The sequence below is a fragment of the Ictalurus punctatus genome, chromosome 7 (genome assembly GCF_001660625.3).
Source record: "Ictalurus punctatus breed USDA103 chromosome 7, Coco_2.0, whole genome shotgun sequence".
Taxonomy (NCBI): domain Eukaryota; kingdom Metazoa; phylum Chordata; class Actinopteri; order Siluriformes; family Ictaluridae; genus Ictalurus; species Ictalurus punctatus.
The window spans coordinates 23,032,982-23,051,312 of NC_030422.2; the positions used below are offsets into that span (position 1 = coordinate 23,032,982).

Here is an 18,331-nt window from a genome sequence, read left to right on the forward strand (position 1 = left end):
ACCAGAGACCAGAAATGATAAACAGGTTTCCATGTTCAGGAAAAACATGGATTGAACACAGTCGCAGTCATCAAATATACTATAGTTACTAACAAGCTGAGACTAACACAGAGCACTCTGCACCAAAACAATTAGGCACAAGAACAGTTTTATCCCCCGTGGTCATTTCTCTCAGGAACAGTTAATATGGACACTAATCTTTTAAGTGCAGTTATTCGGCTATAGTATTCGGCATGTTACTGCTACTCTGTAACTAACATGTACTGCTTTGCAACTTTCTTTGTTTTTTTTTAACACACCTAATGGACATATGCAATACTGTGTGTTGGTTATATTAGTAAAAAAAAAATTATATTGTTTTATTTGTTTCTCATTTTCCCATACTTTTCTAGTTTAACATATTTCATTATTATATGTTGCATATAATTGTGTGTTGCAATCTGTACCTACTGGAAGCACCTGTAAGCTGAAACCAATTCCTTGTGTGTGCAAGCACAGTAAAGCTGTTTCTTCTTCTTCTTCTTCTTCTTCTTCTTCTTCTTCTTCTCCTTCTTCTGCCTCTTCTTCTTCATTTTTTTCAGTGATTGGATGGTTGTGAGCTCAAAACCTAGACCTTCCAATATTGGGACCTCTCTAGGGATATCACACAATTGCTGAACCTGCGCACTGACCCCTTCACTTTTACATATCATTTGTGAATTAAGATTCAGATAGTGTTATTTTAGGTTAAGTGGTGCAATATCACAAAATACCATCTGTCTCCAGTACCCCTTTCCCACTCCATGCCAAGTCATTAATCTTTGTTTATAACAACCCTGAACACTACAGTGTGTCATTGGGGTGAATAGAAATTAATTTCCTCCCTTATTTACAACTATTGCCTCCTTTCTCAAGTAATGAGCATGGTCTCCTTACCGGTGAGCTCACTGAGTCAGTGGCGCCAGCTCAGATCACTGTGATCAGATCACAATAGCTCACACTGTTCCAGGACTTGTTGCTCTCTAGCACACACACACAGGATGTGAATAAACAGAGTGCTCGGATGTGACACTTTGCACACCACAGGTTGGTGTTTCCTATGTAAATTAAAGTATGGGTACGCTTGTCAGGGTGCTGAGGATATTGTAAGGAATTAACATATTTTCTGTAGCATTCTCATGGTGTTTATTTGAATTTACTGGCATTTACTTTTAAATTTGTATCAGAAACACAGTGATTTTATCCAAAGAGTGTACAGAACACATAAGCCACTATCATTATATGCGGTACATGCTTTTATCTAAGGCAATTTACAATTTTGGCAAGATAGAATCCAATCAAGGAGTGAAGGTCTTGCTTCAAAACACAGCACTGGCTCATTGGCAGACCCAGGACTTGAACTTACCAGGGGTGAAATGTAAAGTACTACATGTACTCTTGTTACAGTACTTGCATACATGGTTGATTGTAACTGTACTGTTTTGAGTATAATTAAATCATAGTATTTTACTTTTACTGTTCAACTTAGCTAAATTTATTTTTTTTTGTTTTTGATCACTGTTAGAAAGGAAAAGAAAATATAATGCATTTAACCCCAGAAGACTGTAAGCCAATTAAAAAGACAGTATGTGCAAATGTTAAATAATTCTGCTTAAAAAGACCCAATCAAAATAATGTGATAATGATCTGCAAATTATGCAAAGGCAAAAGTCATGGAGATATCGGCCTTTCACAGCTCAACATCCAACTTGCAGAAACATGTACAGCTAAGCCATTAGCTAGCTGAGAGAGCTGGACTAGCTAGCCAGATCTTTTCATGTTTTACAGTATGAAAGCTCTGTAATAAACTTAAGATTTGATTTTGATGCTTTGTAGCAAATGTGTTAAGTGCTGCTACAGAGTAATAAGGGGCATATTTGTTAGATAGATAACTAGTGTATGTAGCTAGAAACATGTTTGAATTAACATGAACTAGCTAGATAACAAACCTAGCAAGCTACTGAAACCCCAACAGCATTAAACTCCCCTCTAGGGTGCTCAGGAACCTTTACACCTGCACCATTGAGAGAATCCTGACGGGAAACATTACAGCCAGGTTTAGGAACAGCATGCAGGACAGACGATCTCTCCAGAGATTGGTGTGAACAGCTGAACGTATCATCCGCACTGAGCTCTCTGACCTGCAGTCCAACTACAACAAGCGGTGCTGGACCAAGGCCAGGAAGATAACAAAGGACCTCAGCATTCCCAACAATAGACTATTCTCTGTTATGGTCAGGGAAAGGTTTCCGTTCCCTGAAGGCAACACAGATGGAATGAGGAGGAGCGTTTTCCCGCAGGTGATTTGGGCCCTCAACCAGGGGAACACCAAGGACTAGAACTGGACTCACAAATACAACATGCACTACCTCATCGTGCCTGTTGTTTTTTGTATTATCTTCATATATTCTAGTTTTATTCTCTGTGATATTATATTTTCTTTATCTGTAATATATTTTCTTTTCTTTTTATTCTCTTTTAAATATTGGTGTGGTCATAAAAAAAGCAAGGTTATATATGTGACAAATAAAATTTGATTTGATTTGATTTGGCAAAGTTAGCTCGCCAGCTAATCTTATCTTTCTTTTTATATACACTGTTGATAATTGAGGTGGTGTTCACTTCAGTATAGCTCAATAGTTTGGTTGATTAACATAATTGTTCAAAAATGCATTCCTCAGATATACAATATTAAGTCTATTAGTTGTGTCAATTTTGGTCGTATAAAAAGTAATTTTGTAAAGTAACTACTCAGGTTGTTTTTCCTTGGATGTTTTGGTTGCTCTTTTTTGAGTAGAACTCTTTTTTGAGTACAGCTCTTTTTTGAGTTTTAATTTTACTCAAGTGAATTATTGCTACAGTAGCCCCACTGACTTTTACTCAAGTCAGTGTGTTTTGTATTATTTCCACCAAGTTACAAACATACAATAGCTAACCCAAACCCATATCTATATCTAGCTAGAGCCAATCAGCTGGATAGGGCCTAGACCCCAAAAAATGTTAATAGCAAGATAGTTAGAGATCCTGCGCGACCCTGACATGAATTAAACAGTTACTTGAGGATGACTGACTGACTGACTGACTGACTGAATGAATGAATGAATGAATGAATGAATGAAACTGGGGTTTTAAGGTAAAAATCTGTGTGATTGGGGTGCTACACTAAAGGGCATGAGTTTTGTACCTATAGTAGGAGGACTATAATTGTAGAGGAATATTAGCACCCTAAGGTCCACTGTTGTTACTTTGAGAGCACATTTACATTGTCTTTACCTTGAGAATACAAAATTGAAGAAATCATGAAGGACAACCAAAGACATGTATCAGTCAGGAGACCTTAAGGGCATATAAGCACTCAAACACGGTTACTGATGAAAGTGTGCAGGGATGGGATAGACCGAAAAACTGTGATGTCAAAAGTAAAACAGAAAGTATTTACTTTGTTTGTATAGTTCTTGTAAAAGCATTGTCATTGACACAAAGCAGCTTTACGGGAATCCAGACATACAGTTATATCCCTAATGAGCAAACCAGAGGCGACACTGGCAAAGAAAAAAAAAGACTCCCATACGTCATGAGGGAAACCATCTTCTTCTGTGTGACACCGGGTGATGAGATTATATATCATTACTGGATACTACTGGAGAAGAATAAAGACAAACGGCACTAATTGATACTTTATATTTGCATTTTCATTGTCTTTTTTTGTCACAATATATCATCTTTGACATAAAACCCAGAAATGTAAGTCTTATTATTCTCCAAACAGCTTCATAAGTGCTGCCTCTTTTGTGTTTGTCTAAAGAGGACTTTCCTGAAGAATGAGTGTGCCTCATGCCAAAAACACAGCAGTGAAGCAGTTCAAAGAAAGAATACTGGGTCCTAACAAAGACTTTTTATTTTTGTTACTTTTGGGTGACTCCACGATTGTACTGCCCCACTTGATATTAAAAATATGTATGTAGTGTAAAGATAAGCGATTTAAAACACAGGTACAATGTCATTCCAAATGTTTCAGAATAATATTGTTCATTCTGTGCTAAAAACACAACCCTGTTCCTTTCAACCCTTTTATTAATTTAACAGTCAAATGTAACCATTGTCCGCAAATAAACACTGTAACACATTTTTGAATGTTTAAATGCATGTTTTCTTAGATAAGTTGTAAAATTAATTTGTTCATTCTATGTCTTAGGTCAGGGTGCTGGGAACTCTGGGAACGACATATTAGGACACCATGCACACACACACACACACACACATTCACACACTCTTTCCCACTACAGTCTTCATGTTTAACAGTCCATCCAGGATTTCGTGATTTTGCAATGAACACAAAATCAAGCTAACTCTGCAATATTCAGAGGAGCTTGCAGTTTTTCAAAATGACCACAGATTTTCTGCAGATTTGGGCCAACATGCGTCATGTGACATCATCACAATGTAAATTCAGTCAAAGCCCTCTTTGATTCACATGTCAAACATGAGTACAATTAAAAGGTCTCATTTACCAACAAGCTGTGAAAGACAATAAAACAGCTCAATCCTGTACAGGTTGGTTTAATGGCTATTTCCAATACAAATGCAGTCTGAGGGGCGTACCGCGGCTTAGTGTTCAGCACGTTCGCCTTCAGGGTTGGGGGTTCGATTCCCACCACTGTCCTGTGTGTGCGGAGTTTGCATGTTCTCCCCGTGCTGCAGGGGTTTCCTCTGGGTACTCTAGTTTCCTCCCCAGAACAAAGACATGCATGGTAGGCTAATTGGTATGTCTAAAGTGTCCATAATGTTTGACTGTGTATGTGATTGTGCCCTGCGATGGACTCGGAGCCTATCCAGAGTGTAATACGGAGGAAATCAGAAAACCCAGAGAAAACCCATGTAGACAAAGGGAAAACATGCATAACTCCACACAGACAGTAGCCCGAGCACAAGATTAAACTGGGAACCATGGACCTCTGAGGCAACAACGCTGCACCCTTAATGTTTAAAAAAAAAAAAAAGTAAACTTTTAAAAGCTAAATGGTACCATAATCACCCATATCGTAATGAAGGAGCATGGGCAAAACTTTTTCTTTTTCTTTCTTTTTTTTGTTTTTGCAGCGAGGAACGTTAAACCCTGCCAGTTCAACCTCAGAGACACACAGCTGAGTAGGCATTAGTTTTCTCCGTCTATCCTTGGCATTTTAAAACACTCTGGCACTTATATGTGCTAATATTTCAAGCCTTGGGAAAAGAAAACAACTTTGGAGCGCAACCACACTCCGTCCGTCTCATCCAGTTTGATCTGGATACAGGTTCTGGATTAAAAAAAAATAAAAATAAAAAATACCTCCAACGATTGGTCGTGACGTCACAGCATCCCGTTTAGCCCAGGGGTAGATGTAGGCAGGCGCGCGCTCCAAGTCGCACTTCGTCTCCAGCACTCATTGAGTTTTCCTGTTAGTTCACTGGAGTCAGAAAATAACCAAATAAACGTCTCTCATAGACTTTGTCATCTACACCTTTTATTATTATTATTATTATTATTATTATTATTCCTTCAAGGACACGTGCACGGCTGGAAAAGTAAAGTAAACTTCCTTTAAACTCAAACATGGCGAACGCAGGAGTGCAGCTGCTCGGGTTTTCCCTGTCTCTGGTGGGCATCGTGGGGCTCATCATTGGCACGGTGCTGCCGCAGTGGAAAATGTCAGCCCATGTAGGAGACAGCATCATCACGGCAGTGGCTACTTACCAGGGCCTGTGGATGTCCTGCGCTTTCCAGAGCACTGGCCAACTCCAGTGCAAAATCTACGACTCCGTCCTGCAGCTGGACAGTAAGTGTAAACAAATGAAATAAACTAGAATACATTTTCCATTGCTCGGTATTAATGCTGCCTTTAAGTGCTCCTCGGATTGTGTTAGTTCATTCATTCATTCATTCAGTCAGTCATCTTCCAAAGCGCTTTATCCTGGTCAGGTGAATGCTGGACTCGAGACAGATTGGGATACCATAATGAGAAATCATAATTGTGCACAATCTGTTTGGATAATTTGGTACGTTATTTTCCTCTGATGCGTATCATTTTATATTTTATATAATTTGATGCTGAGCTAGTGTTTGCTGATTGAAAAAGTTATATTATTTCAAATGAAACTATAAAATGTCAAACTAACTACTGACCACTTAACCGACCACTTATTTCAATGGCGGATTTTTTTTATATATCGGTTAATCTTCTCCAACTAATAAACACGTCTTGAAGTAGGCTATTGTGTGGAACTTTAAAGTCTGAACGCGGCATCATTTAGTGCAGAACCGTTAACTGCGTTTTGTAGCGTCATGGCTGCGTTAGAAAAACGCAGTGAAGTGTTCAGTAGAAAATAGTCAATAGGCTAGGGGTAGTTAGAAAACTGCGTTGTTAACGTCAAAATTCCGTGAAAATAGGCTCCATATAAATACAGTGGACGAAATATTGGACAAGCAATACATCAGCGTTTACAAGAAAGGTAACGCTCTGAAAACAGTTAAAATAATAAAGAATAGAAACAAACATAAACAGACTGTGTGTGTGGTTGTGAGGTGATTGAGCTAAGCGCACATGTATTGTGTGTGAACACCTGTAGTTTTAATGTACTACTGTTTAATATACTACTGCTGGCGGTTTCTTCTTGCTACATTGCTACATAATGTGGCGTGTCATTTCCCTCAGGGTCAAGCGTTCAGCTCTCTGTCTATGAAAGCTTTGTATCAGCATACACTGTGCTTATTGTTGGGGTCTGGAGGCACTGGGAGGTGCAAAAGTACATTATTACCATAGCTGGTACTCAGATACCTTTGGGGGAAAAAAGGACAAAATGCATATAAACAAATATTGTTATCTAAACTGTAACCTCATAAAATCCATCTTGATAGACTACTGGTAGGGGCATCTTTGCCAGCTGGTAACTTTTTCCATCTTCCTTCCCTGCTGAAAAAAACAACAACAATGGAAACAATCACAGAAATTATAACGGTTTCCACTACAAATACCATTACAAACCACCAGCTAACCATTAAAACCATTACTGTTATTGGTCCTTAATGGTATCCACTAGATATAACATGCGGCCAATAGAAGGCAACAAATTACCAGTAGAGACCCACTGGGACCGTTACCAATACAACCAATACAATTAACGATATAATCATTAAACCATTATAAATTCTATCAGGGTTTCTATGGGGGGGGGGGGGGGGGTCTAAAGTTGATCAATACATTATTAAGACTATACATTATAATTGGCTTTCTGTTGTGTTACTGTCTTTAAAAAATTACTTGTCTATGTTGTTGCATTATTAGCTTTAATTGAGAAACACATTCTTTCTAGCCGGTCAGACTAAGCTGGATTTTTCAGCAGAGTAGTCAAATTTAGAAAGTAGGTCTGAGTATTTTGTATAAATAATTTCCAGGACTTCTGTGTTTTAATTTAAATAGAATAAACTATTCTTCATTGGCAGGCTTGTGTAAGATTATTTTACTGGTTACAACTGGCAACAACAACCTCCACATACAAAATTCTCCTAGGGGAGCAGCACAGCAATGCCTAAGCTGGATAAATGGGTTTTGATCACATTAAAGTAGTGGAGCCCTGGAAACAGAAGGCTATTGCTTTGTTAATAAGATTGCAGCACAACACCACTCTCCTCAAACAATGGCAGCCAGTCCCCTCAATCCTGTCCAATTCCTCTCCAATCTTATATATTTACTCCCTCTCTCATCGATATCCATATGGCTTGGTCAAATGGGCAGCTGTTGAACTGGAATGTCGGGGTGATGTCCTGATCAAACCGGTTTCGGCTGCACCTGACAGCAGGTTGAGTTAAGACAGAGGGAAGAGGGAGAATAAGATTGGGGGAGTAGGGAGGGCAGTTACTGGATTCCAGACTCAAGTATTTTCAATGCCTGGCAAGAGAGCTTTTACTGTGCTGTAATGAATGATGCTAGAGGAGTCATTCTTTCACTTCGTTACACCCTTCCCCACCTCCCCTTGTTTTTCATGTGAATATACAGGGATTTACTGGTACAGACTGGTTCTGGTTGGGTGAAACCCCCTCACACACATGCGCACATACACATACACACATATTCTCTGTCTTCCTTTTTTAAATCCTGGATGCTACTTAGTAAATGTACTAATTATAACTTTTATTGTTCTGCTCTTCAGAAAGCACAATATATTGCGTAGATGGTTCCCATGAAATATTAATAACATACACAAGCATCCAAATTATCATGATGCATTTTCACTCATTCTCTCACTTTCAGTAAACACTTTATCTTTGCCAGGGTCATGGGAGATCTGGAGCCTATAATGGGAAACTCTGGGAACATGTGAAGGGATCGCTGGGCACCATGCGCACACACACATTCATATACTTATTTATCATAACTAATGCACCTACTAGTATGATTTTAAATTGGGACATGGAGGCAGAACATGCCAAACTCTACACAGACAGTAACCTGAGCTCAGTATCAAACCATGGGAGCTGGGAGGTGGCAACACTACATACTGAACCATTGATCCACCCTATAACCAACTTTGGATTCTTGAAATGAGTTAATTTATTACAGTTGATAGTGTTCAATTACACTATTTATGATGGTGAGGATTTCAGTGATAAAGAATTTGCTGTTGTTTTGCTTGTATGATTGTAATGTGTATTGTGTGTGTGCGTGTGTGTGTACGCGTGTTAGGTTCTCTCCAGGCAACCCGCGCACTAATGATAGTTGGCATAATTGTGTCGATTGCTGGACTGGGAGTCGCCTGCATAGGCATGAAGTGCACCACATGTGGAGAGGACAATAAAGTGCGTAAAGCCCGCACTGCTATGATGGGAGGCATCATACTGCTCATTGGGGGTGAGTGTGTTTAATATGCCTATTTTAATAAGGATCATGTAACTTCAAAGCACAAATAAGAAGGAAAAAAAAAATAACAACTGGAGATTACAGTGTGTATAAATTTTTAAAGCATGTCCAGGACTGAGTTTGATCTTCTGCCAAAAGCCCTGCCACTTAGTACAAAGCTATGAGTTCACATAGGAGCACTCATAGAAGCTTGTAATAAAGGCCTTCATTATGAAGATTGGTGGTGTTTAGAAGCTGTGACGAGTTATGAAGTAAAACTGCTTGATGTGTGCATACGTGCAGTTTGTTGTATGACACTGTTCTTTTTGTTCTGGTCACGCAGCTCTCAGTGCAATTGTTGCATGCTCTTGGTTCGCCCACAACGTGATCCGTGCTTTCTACAACCCATATACTCCGGTCAACACCAAGTAGGTTAATTCACAGAATCTTAGAGGAGGTTTTTTATTTTTTATTTCAATAGTCATTTCAATGATCATTAATGATCATTCGTGTGATTAGTACTGTGCAGAAGTCTTAAGCACATGTAAATAACTTCTACAAATAAGTTATGTTACACAGAAAAGTTTCTAAATATAAATTTAGAGCAGTAAATAGTAAAAAACTAAATTATATCAGTATTTGATGTGAACACCCTTTGAATTTTAAAAAAAAAAAAAAAAAAAAAAAACACAGTTCTCCAAGGTGTCGCTTTATAAGGAAATTAGCTGATACGTTGTTCCAAGTGTCTTGTGGAGAACTTGCAACAGTTCTTCTGCAGGCTCTGTTATGGAATTCCATATTCTTTGCTGAAGATTCTTCATAATAAAAAAAAAAATCATGTTTCCACATTTAAAATTAAATACTACAATGCTGAAGTCAGTCAATGGCAATCTAACATAAAATGTACAACACGCAGTATTAACATTTTTTGTTAATCCTGCAACGGGATCAAGTCAAATGCTAGAATTAGAAAACTTAATCAAGAAATTATATATATATATATATATATATATATATATATATATATATATATATATATATATATATATATATACATTCACCGTGTATATACTCAAGACTTCTGACCGTCACTGCAGGTGTGTATAAAATGTGTGGATTTACAGTGTAGTTATTTCTCTCTTTTCTTTTCCCGTCTTTTACCAGGTTTGAGTTTGGAACAGCCATTTTCATCGCATGGGCCGGATCGTTTCTCGATGCTCTTGGCGGAGCTTTATTGGTGGCCTCTTGCCCTCAAAGCAAACAGGTGTCCAAGTACCATAAAAACTCTGCTCGCGCCTCCAGCAGCACCAAGGAGTATGTGTGATTGCTTACAGATGACCAGACAGGAACTGTATATGATAAAGGACCCCTGTAAAAGGAAAATGGGACTGTGCCAGATGGAAAACTGAAGTAGGTGGAAACCATGGTTAATCCATAGAGTGAGAATGACAGAAGGTGCTGAATATAATATGCCATCTTCAGCATTATAACATACAGCAGTTACTGAAAAACAAGAGTTTACATAATAGCCCATGGTGCAAAGGAACAGTAAAGAATTACTAGCTCTTTGAGTTTGTTATAATAGGAAACAATAGGCTTCTAGCACTCTTCTTCCGAAAGATTAGTGTTGAATGTATATGGTGGTGAGCTATCATCATCACCACTAGAGGAGCCCTTTAGTTGTGTAAAGTGCACAACTGCCCAGAAAACTGAATAACAAGGACCAAAACCTTTCATCACTGTCCAACAGGAGAAGCTGTGTATTCCCCCTGGCCAACCTAGGAGTTTGATTTTTAATTTTAGCTTTATTGAAAACAAAGGTTCTTGCTAAAAAAAAAATAAAGAAAGAAAGAAAAACATGGCCAGCAAAGTACATATTCCAGTACACACCCAATAATAAACTGTGTGAACAGCATTCAAAAGTTAAACAAATGCCGTTTTGCTATTTCTTTTGGACGGAATTTTGGTATTTGAGATATATTTGTCTGTCTAGATTTGGTAATAGAGAAATTAATGTATTTAGTGGTGCTTTCTCTAAAGCTACAGTATTGCAGCCTCGATGGCTGACGTTTTTACAGTATTAATTGCTTCATCTCTGGGAAGTGTGTCTCAATTCAACCTCCATTTTAATATGTAATGAATTACTTACCACAGGCACCTTGACAATTTTTTTAACTACAAGAATGGTCTTGAGTAAAAATACAAAAAAAACCCCACAGATCTTAGCAAATATAGCATGGCTAACAAATGACTGACAAAATAGTATGCATACAAACATAAAAAATACAAGATCTAGTGGTGACTTGCCTATTTATAGGTGTATTGGGCCTCTATCTGGAAGGGTTTTTTAATGATACACTAGCTGGGTTGGAGCACATGTATGCTCCATAATGTCTGAGTTTCATTGTAGGATGTTTTCTTATTTCACAATTCCAGTTCTGTCAACCAGATACTAGGCACATTTTTATATTTTTTCTACTCTAACACTCCTGAAGCTGCTCATAAAGGACTTGAATCAGGTGTGTTAGAGCATGACCATCTCAAAAACACACCAAACATGGGGTCCCCATGACTACAATATGAAAACAACCACTGATTTAAGATCTAGTGTGTGAATCTCTGTTAGATCAGAACAAGGGACCAGTTTAAGATGCACTCTCTGCTTTATCCATCACTCACACTACAGTGCTGTGAAAAAGTATTTGCACCATCCTGATTTATTTTTCTGTGTGTGTGTGTGTCTCATACTAAATTGTTTCAGAAATTAAAACAAAATCTAGGATAAAACATGGGCAACCTGAGTAAATACAAAATGCAGTTTCTAAATAATAATGTTATTTATTGAAGCAATAAAGTTTTCCAATACCAATTGGGCCTGTGTGAAAATATATTTGCCCCTTAGTTACTAATTCCCCAAATCTATGAAACTGCATTAATAATGGGTTTCAGCTGGACTAGATACAACCAGGCCTGATTACTGCAAACCTTGTTCAATCAAAGCAACACTTAAATAGAACTTTTTCTATCATGAAGTTGGTTAAAAGGTCTTACCTATAACACACTATGCCAATATTGAAAGAAATTCCAGAAATGATGAGGAAGAAGGTGATTGAAATACATCAGTCTGCGAAGGGATAGAAGCTGTTTCAAAGGCTCTGGGACTCCAAAGAACCACAGTGAGAGCCATTACCTCCAAATAGAAAAACTCGGCACAGTAGTGAACCTTCCCAGAAGTGTCCAACCTTCCAAAATTCCTCCAAGAGCACAGCGATGACTCATCCAGGAAGTCACAAAAGAGCTAAGGACAAAATCAAAAGGACCTAGAGTCCTCTCTTCAATCAATAAAGGTTCATGACTCTACTATCAGAAAGACACTGGGCATAAATGGCCTCCATGGAAGAGTGGTGAGGTGAAAACCACTGCTAACCCAGAACATCATTAAGGCTCCTCTGAATTTTCCCAAAACACAGTTTGATGATCCTCAAATATTTTGGGAGAATGTTCTATGGATTGATGAGATGCAAGTGGATCTGTTTGGAAGACAGGGGTCCCGTTACACCTGGCGTAAACCAAACACAGAATTCCACAAAAAGAACGTCATACCTACGGTCAAGCATAGTGGTGGCAGCGTGATGGTGTGGGGATGCTTTGCCGCTTAGTAATAGGTTTTGGATAACTTTTTTTGCTTCTGTTTAAAAAAAAATATGTAAAAACTATATTATGCGTTTACTCAGGTTGCTTTTGTTTTACGTTGTATTTCATTTGAAGATCTAAAACTATTTAGTATGAGATATACACAAAAACAGATGAAATCTGGATGGGGCAAATATTTTTTCACAGCACTGTACCTTTTAACACTGAACCCAACACAGCTCTGGGTTCTGGATCACTCACTCAGTGAAGTGAATATATCAAGCACTTGATTTGATCACCTGTTCTTGCACAGTTACATTGTTGTTTGGAATGCTGAATGTTAATACAGTGATGTCCTGATAGACAAGCAAGTGTGATAAATGTGCTTTTTTGACTGTTTATTAGTGGTCTAATGGTATAAATCAACAGAAAGATTTTACAGTTGTGAGAACTAGAAGTGTTTACCTTACAGTTTCACATCCCATTGTACTCTAGTCCATTCAAAAAAAAAAAAAAAACCACCTTAATAGAACAAATGATGAGAATAATTGTCTGAAGTCCTAAAGACATTCAGTGAGTCAGTGTGTTTTGTAAGCCTTGCACCAATTTCTGTACTTTTACAGGAACCATATAAAGTGGATCTATATAATCAAGTGTTTTCCTGTGTATCATATTGCAGTATAGTAAAGCTTCCACAAGTGAGGTTACATTGCTCTGTGTTCAGTGATTTTTGTGTTATGTTTCTTTTGGGGGGTTTTTTCTTGCTACAATTATGAATGCAAAATAAAATTTATATTATTTATAACATTGCTGTAAGGTCTGATTTTATTATTATGAAACTGCATTGTGTGTAAGGGAGGAGAGAGAGAGAGAGAGAACTAGAAAGAAACTAGTTTGGTCATTAACACATACCATCTGATCATAAGCATACGGTTTATAAAAAAACAAAATAAAAACGAAAATATTTCCTAATAGCAGTGCAATATAAAGCTTTCTACAGTCATGGATTGAAAATTTGAATAAATGAACAGTAACCTGGCTCCTTAACATTATACAAAGCTTGTGTTATTGACTTAATTGACAGGACAGAAGAATATGATAATCATGCATAATTTATTTTTCAAAAATGCAATTTGCAAATACAAAATGAAAATCAACAAGCAATTTCATGCAAGTCAATTATAATGCACAAACCACATATTAGCACAACCAGGATATTAAACCATTTTGGAAAGTAATTCGTTCAAACCAAAGGTGAAAAGCACTCCCTGTAAATACACTTGAACTGCTAAATATCCAGGAAGCAGAAACATGCCAAAAGACCTCGGTTTCCAAGGTAACTGTGAATCCTAAGCTAATGGTGTGTTACAGGTTAACAGATTATCACAGAACACATTTGTGTGAGCGGAGCAAACCTAGCTTTGGTCTTTGTCCGCTCAGTAAAGTGCTTTTTTTTTTTTTTCTTTTTATGAATATAGCCCTGTGCCTTTAGAAATTCATTTTCAATCTCAGTATCAAAATGCAGTGTGAACAAAGAGGGAACGACGACAGTCAGTCAATGTCACAAGATTAAAGTTACAAGTGCTGAAAAAGCAATGATCACAGCAGAGCACTGAACAGTCAGCAGTCCTGAGATAAAAGACAGAAAAATACAGAAAGAGAGAGAGATGATATTGTTTGTGTGTGTGTGTGTGTGTGTGTGTGTGTGTGTGTGTGTGTGTGTGTGTTTTTAAATGATTCCGCTTTGTAATAATTGTGTGCATTTTGTAATGGTTCATAACTTGATTAATGATGTTGGCCACGACAGCTTTGGCACAGTCCAGCATGCTTTAAGCAACAGGTGAGACACTGATAGAAATAGGGAAGCTCCTGTTGTTGTTCATGATATCATCCAAGTCTTCATCATCAAGGTCCACTTTTTAACAAAAGCGAGAGGGAAAAAAAAAAACGAAAAAAGAGAAATGTTAGTTAGTGACTAACACCTACAGTACATTACATGATTCAAGGTAGACGACTGTGGTTCTTCCATTTTGTGTACAGAGCCCCATGTTCAGAGACTTCTAGAGTCACAGTATATTTATACCATTGCACTGTATACATGTATAAACAGAAAAAACAAAAAATCCCCACTCAAATCAGAAAAGACAATGTATCATGTCTGATGGTTTAGCTATTTGACATTTGGTCATGTGGCAAAACTGTATGTGGTATACCACTGTGTACCCTAAATATCAAAAAGACACAGTGGACGCATTTGAAATTAAACATGCTGCTCCAGTTTTAACCTCAAATCACAGTATTAGTGCTACGTAGACTTAACCATCCTAATCCAAAACATTCAGCAAACATCTGAATACACCTTTTGTACATTTAATATGTAGCTTTTACCTAGAAATGTGCATGTAGTGTAGAGTTAAAGCATTTCTGGAAAAATTTCCGATCCATTTTAAAAGGTATACTACATAGACATTTCCAGGTGAAATATCCATATTAAAGATGTGCCACTGAGTTCAACACCACAGGAAAGGCAGCCTACAGTTTAGAACTTTTTTTTTTTTTTTTTAATCTCAGCGTATAACATACGCAGGTGTTGCCACTAGAGATGCACTGATGTATCAGGCTGATAATTGGCATCGGCAGATAAAGGCAATTTTCCACGCTATGGGCCATCGGCCGATATTTTAAAAACATCCGATGATCAGGGCCGATTATATCGTGTCAATCAAAAGAGGGCGGGAAAACACATCGATTTCATGCTGTGTGTAAAGATGATATCTCTTGTGTGGAACGATGACAAAACTGCAGTTTGTAATCTCTGTAAGCTCTGCACTGATCAAATTTTACACCGGATGCTGCAGCAGTGCAACGGGAGTTTTGTGGGAAGTGAGAGTCTAATTTTTTTTTTTTTTTTTTTTTTTTTGCCACACTGCTCGAGCTGAATTAAAAGCACCAGTACACGGTTGAAAGATTTCAACGAAGATGAGTTGACAAAAAGTATATCTATATACTGCACAGAAAAATATATTTGTAGTGTATTTCATATCCAGTTAATGTTAATATATAAAAAGTTTATATTATATATGACCAGTTTGATGTTAATGATGAAGTAGAAATGCATTTGTTAGTGGTGAGTGAATGTCAGACTAACAGGAGGTTTTTTAGAATTCAATGTTAATATGAATTAATAACATTCAATAAGTTAAGAAATCTTACTTTAATCTTCAGAATTTAGTTCATGTGTTAATGTTAATTTGAGTAACATTAACTTGTGTTTTCTGTTTATGAAACCAGTTACTGTGAAACAGCTTGCTGAAATGGAGAGAATAAAGTTTTTATTTGCATTTCTTTCAGAAATGAGGGATTAATTATTATTAACTTAAAAGAAGGCATAAAAGGCAGAATTGTCGGTATCGGCCGATACCACTCTGAATAATCGGTTATCGTATCGGCCTAGTATTAAATTTAGTATCGTGCATCTCTAATTGCCACCCCTTCTGAAAAAAGAAAAATAGAAATCCTCCATAGATTTTGTAATGGTTTGACTAGTTGTAAACAGAAATGTATTGTTTTTAATGGAAACTATAAAGGTCCCTGTTGGTCTCTACTGGTTACTTGTTATACTATGCCTACTGGATACAATAATGGTAATGGTTTTATGGTTAGCTGATGGTTTGTAATAGTATTTGTAGTGGAAACCATAATTTCTGTGATGGTTTCTATTGTTGTTTTTCATCATGGTAAAAGGTGGAGCATCATAGGTATGTTGAACATAGGTGTGTCGCTCAGGAATGCAAATGAAACCTAGACAATCAGTGAGTACTAACCTCTCTTGGAGCGACCGATCTGGCCGAGTTTGGGGGCTCTGTGCATCATGCGGGGGTTAGAGGACAGCTGTGCCCCGTGTCTGTCCCCTGCTCCGGGTCCGGGGCTGTAGGGCAGGACGGCGCTGGGTCGCAGTGCGCATGCGGGCGGGATGAGCTCGGGCAGACCTGCACTTCCGTACATGACAGCGGCCGCGTCTAGCTTCTCAAATTCACACGATCTCTTCATATATCTCCTTTGTGTCCTGAAGGAGCTCGTCTTGTTGGTGTAGCAGCGCTGTGAGGTCGCTTTAAACCACCTGTGGATGTTCAATGCGGATTTAGCTGCGTGGGCGAAACGCTAGCGTCTTAACACCAAGAAGACTGAAAACTACTTTAATAAACACATCTAGTCTGTCCTGGAGAACACTGACACACAACCACTCAATGTGTGGACGGGAAAAGTCTCTAATGTCTCAGATCTACTGAAGATCCGATGGTTTTGTAGCTTTTTTCCCTTCCTCGTGTTGATCTGTCAACAAAGGTATACACACACGCGCGCGCGCAGGTATCCGGGTTTCCGCCGGATAGATAAACCCACCAAATTTAATTTCTTCGACGAATCAGTGAGATACAAACCCAAAACAGGAAACTTACCCGTTTAACGTTAGTCCTAGCGGAGAGAAAGACGCCTATAAAGCCGGTAAATCAGCACTGCTGCTTGTTTTCAGTGTTACAAACCGGAAGTAGGCTGTTTTACACGGACAGCTAATTGTGTCGTAACTCCTGCTTTGGGGATTTCCTTGGTCGTTTCTGAACGCGTCACTGCGAGGGAAGGGCTTTGTGTGTGTGTTTGAGCTTTTCTGAGGTCCAAACATGGCCAAATAATAGGACACAATGATAGGATCGTGCATAATTACCTCACAAAATTACAGTTTCTACAACTTTTATGTGAAAAGCTTTATTTTGAAGAAGCCAAAACTCAAATATTTTCTTATAGTTATTGTGATTTTGATTACAGTTAGATGTAGGCACAACGTTATTAGTAACAGAAGTCATTATGTCAATGGAACATACAGAAAAAAACCTGTATGTGTGTGTATGTGCACTACAGCACAGTGGTGAATCTTAGCAGTTGTGGGAGGACAGTGTTGGCATACGCACATCGAGGCCACAAAACCACATGCAAATATCTTCCTACACACTCATGTGGGCAGTGTAGGCTACTACATGAGTCATACACAGCAGAGGTGTTTGCATATCCCACGCAAAAGAAAATAACTTCAGGCTCTTTGCTTAAATTCTAAACACTACAGTCCGTTTTCATCTATGAACCCCATAAAGCTGGTATTGACGTCATGTTTTGATATAGATCAAAACATCTGAAGGTCATTTAACTTAAGGTCATTGATCCTAGATCAGCAGCAACGAGAATGTGACAAACATACTATTTTGCTCCATAATGTAGCCTTTCAATAGCCTTTCATTTAAAAACTCACAGTTCCAATTTACAATATTGGTCAATAACTCATAGGAAACTATGAAGGGCATAAGCAGGAAAGAAAAAGTAGCACTATATTGACACCTAAATCACTACTACGAATGAACACTGGGGAATTAATAAGTAAGTAATAATAAAGGATTGGTTTGGAATTTCATTAAGAACTAACAACTAACTACTGATTAATCACTAATAGTATCAAGTCCTGAAATGATGTCTGAAACACTGTCTGTCCTGATTCATCACTTAAGTAACTATAATTTTTTTTCATTTATTATTATAAACATAAAACACACCGCATATACATCACTCTTGCTTCTGAGTACTCTTTGAACATTTATATGCAGCAGTTTGAGCCTATTTGCACATTGGCCTACAAATGCGACTCAAGCTGGAAGCTAAAAAATGATTGTGTAGATTAGATTTCTTCTAGACCTCTCATAAGAGACGGCTCACATAAATCCATCACTTTGTGTATGTGTCTTATATGTGTTGTAGTCTCTGAA

General features: G+C 37.9%; 2 protein-coding genes across 2 annotated transcripts; one reads left to right on the forward strand and one right to left on the reverse strand.

The window, feature by feature from the left end:
* The first annotated feature begins 5,443 nt into the window (after positions 1-5,443).
* cldn7a (claudin 7a) lies at positions 5,444-13,329 on the forward strand. The gene is made up of 4 exons (XM_017472752.3): positions 5,444-5,834; positions 8,739-8,903; positions 9,235-9,319; positions 10,056-13,329. The coding sequence occupies exons 1-4, from the start codon at positions 5,612-5,614 to the stop codon at positions 10,213-10,215; spliced, it is 633 nt and encodes a 210-aa protein (XP_017328241.1). The 5' UTR covers positions 5,444-5,611; the 3' UTR covers positions 10,216-13,329.
* Positions 13,330-13,618: 289 nt separating this feature from the next.
* si:dkey-112a7.4 (calcium/calmodulin-dependent protein kinase II inhibitor 2) lies at positions 13,619-17,139 on the reverse strand. The gene is made up of 3 exons (XM_017472750.3): positions 16,982-17,139; positions 16,349-16,644; positions 13,619-14,439 (listed from the first exon to the last, which is right to left on the reverse strand). Exons 2-3 carry the CDS (start codon positions 16,572-16,574, stop codon positions 14,354-14,356), a joined length of 312 nt encoding a protein of 103 aa, XP_017328239.1. The 5' UTR covers positions 16,575-16,644; positions 16,982-17,139; the 3' UTR covers positions 13,619-14,353.
* Between the last annotated feature and the right edge of the window lie 1,192 nt (positions 17,140-18,331).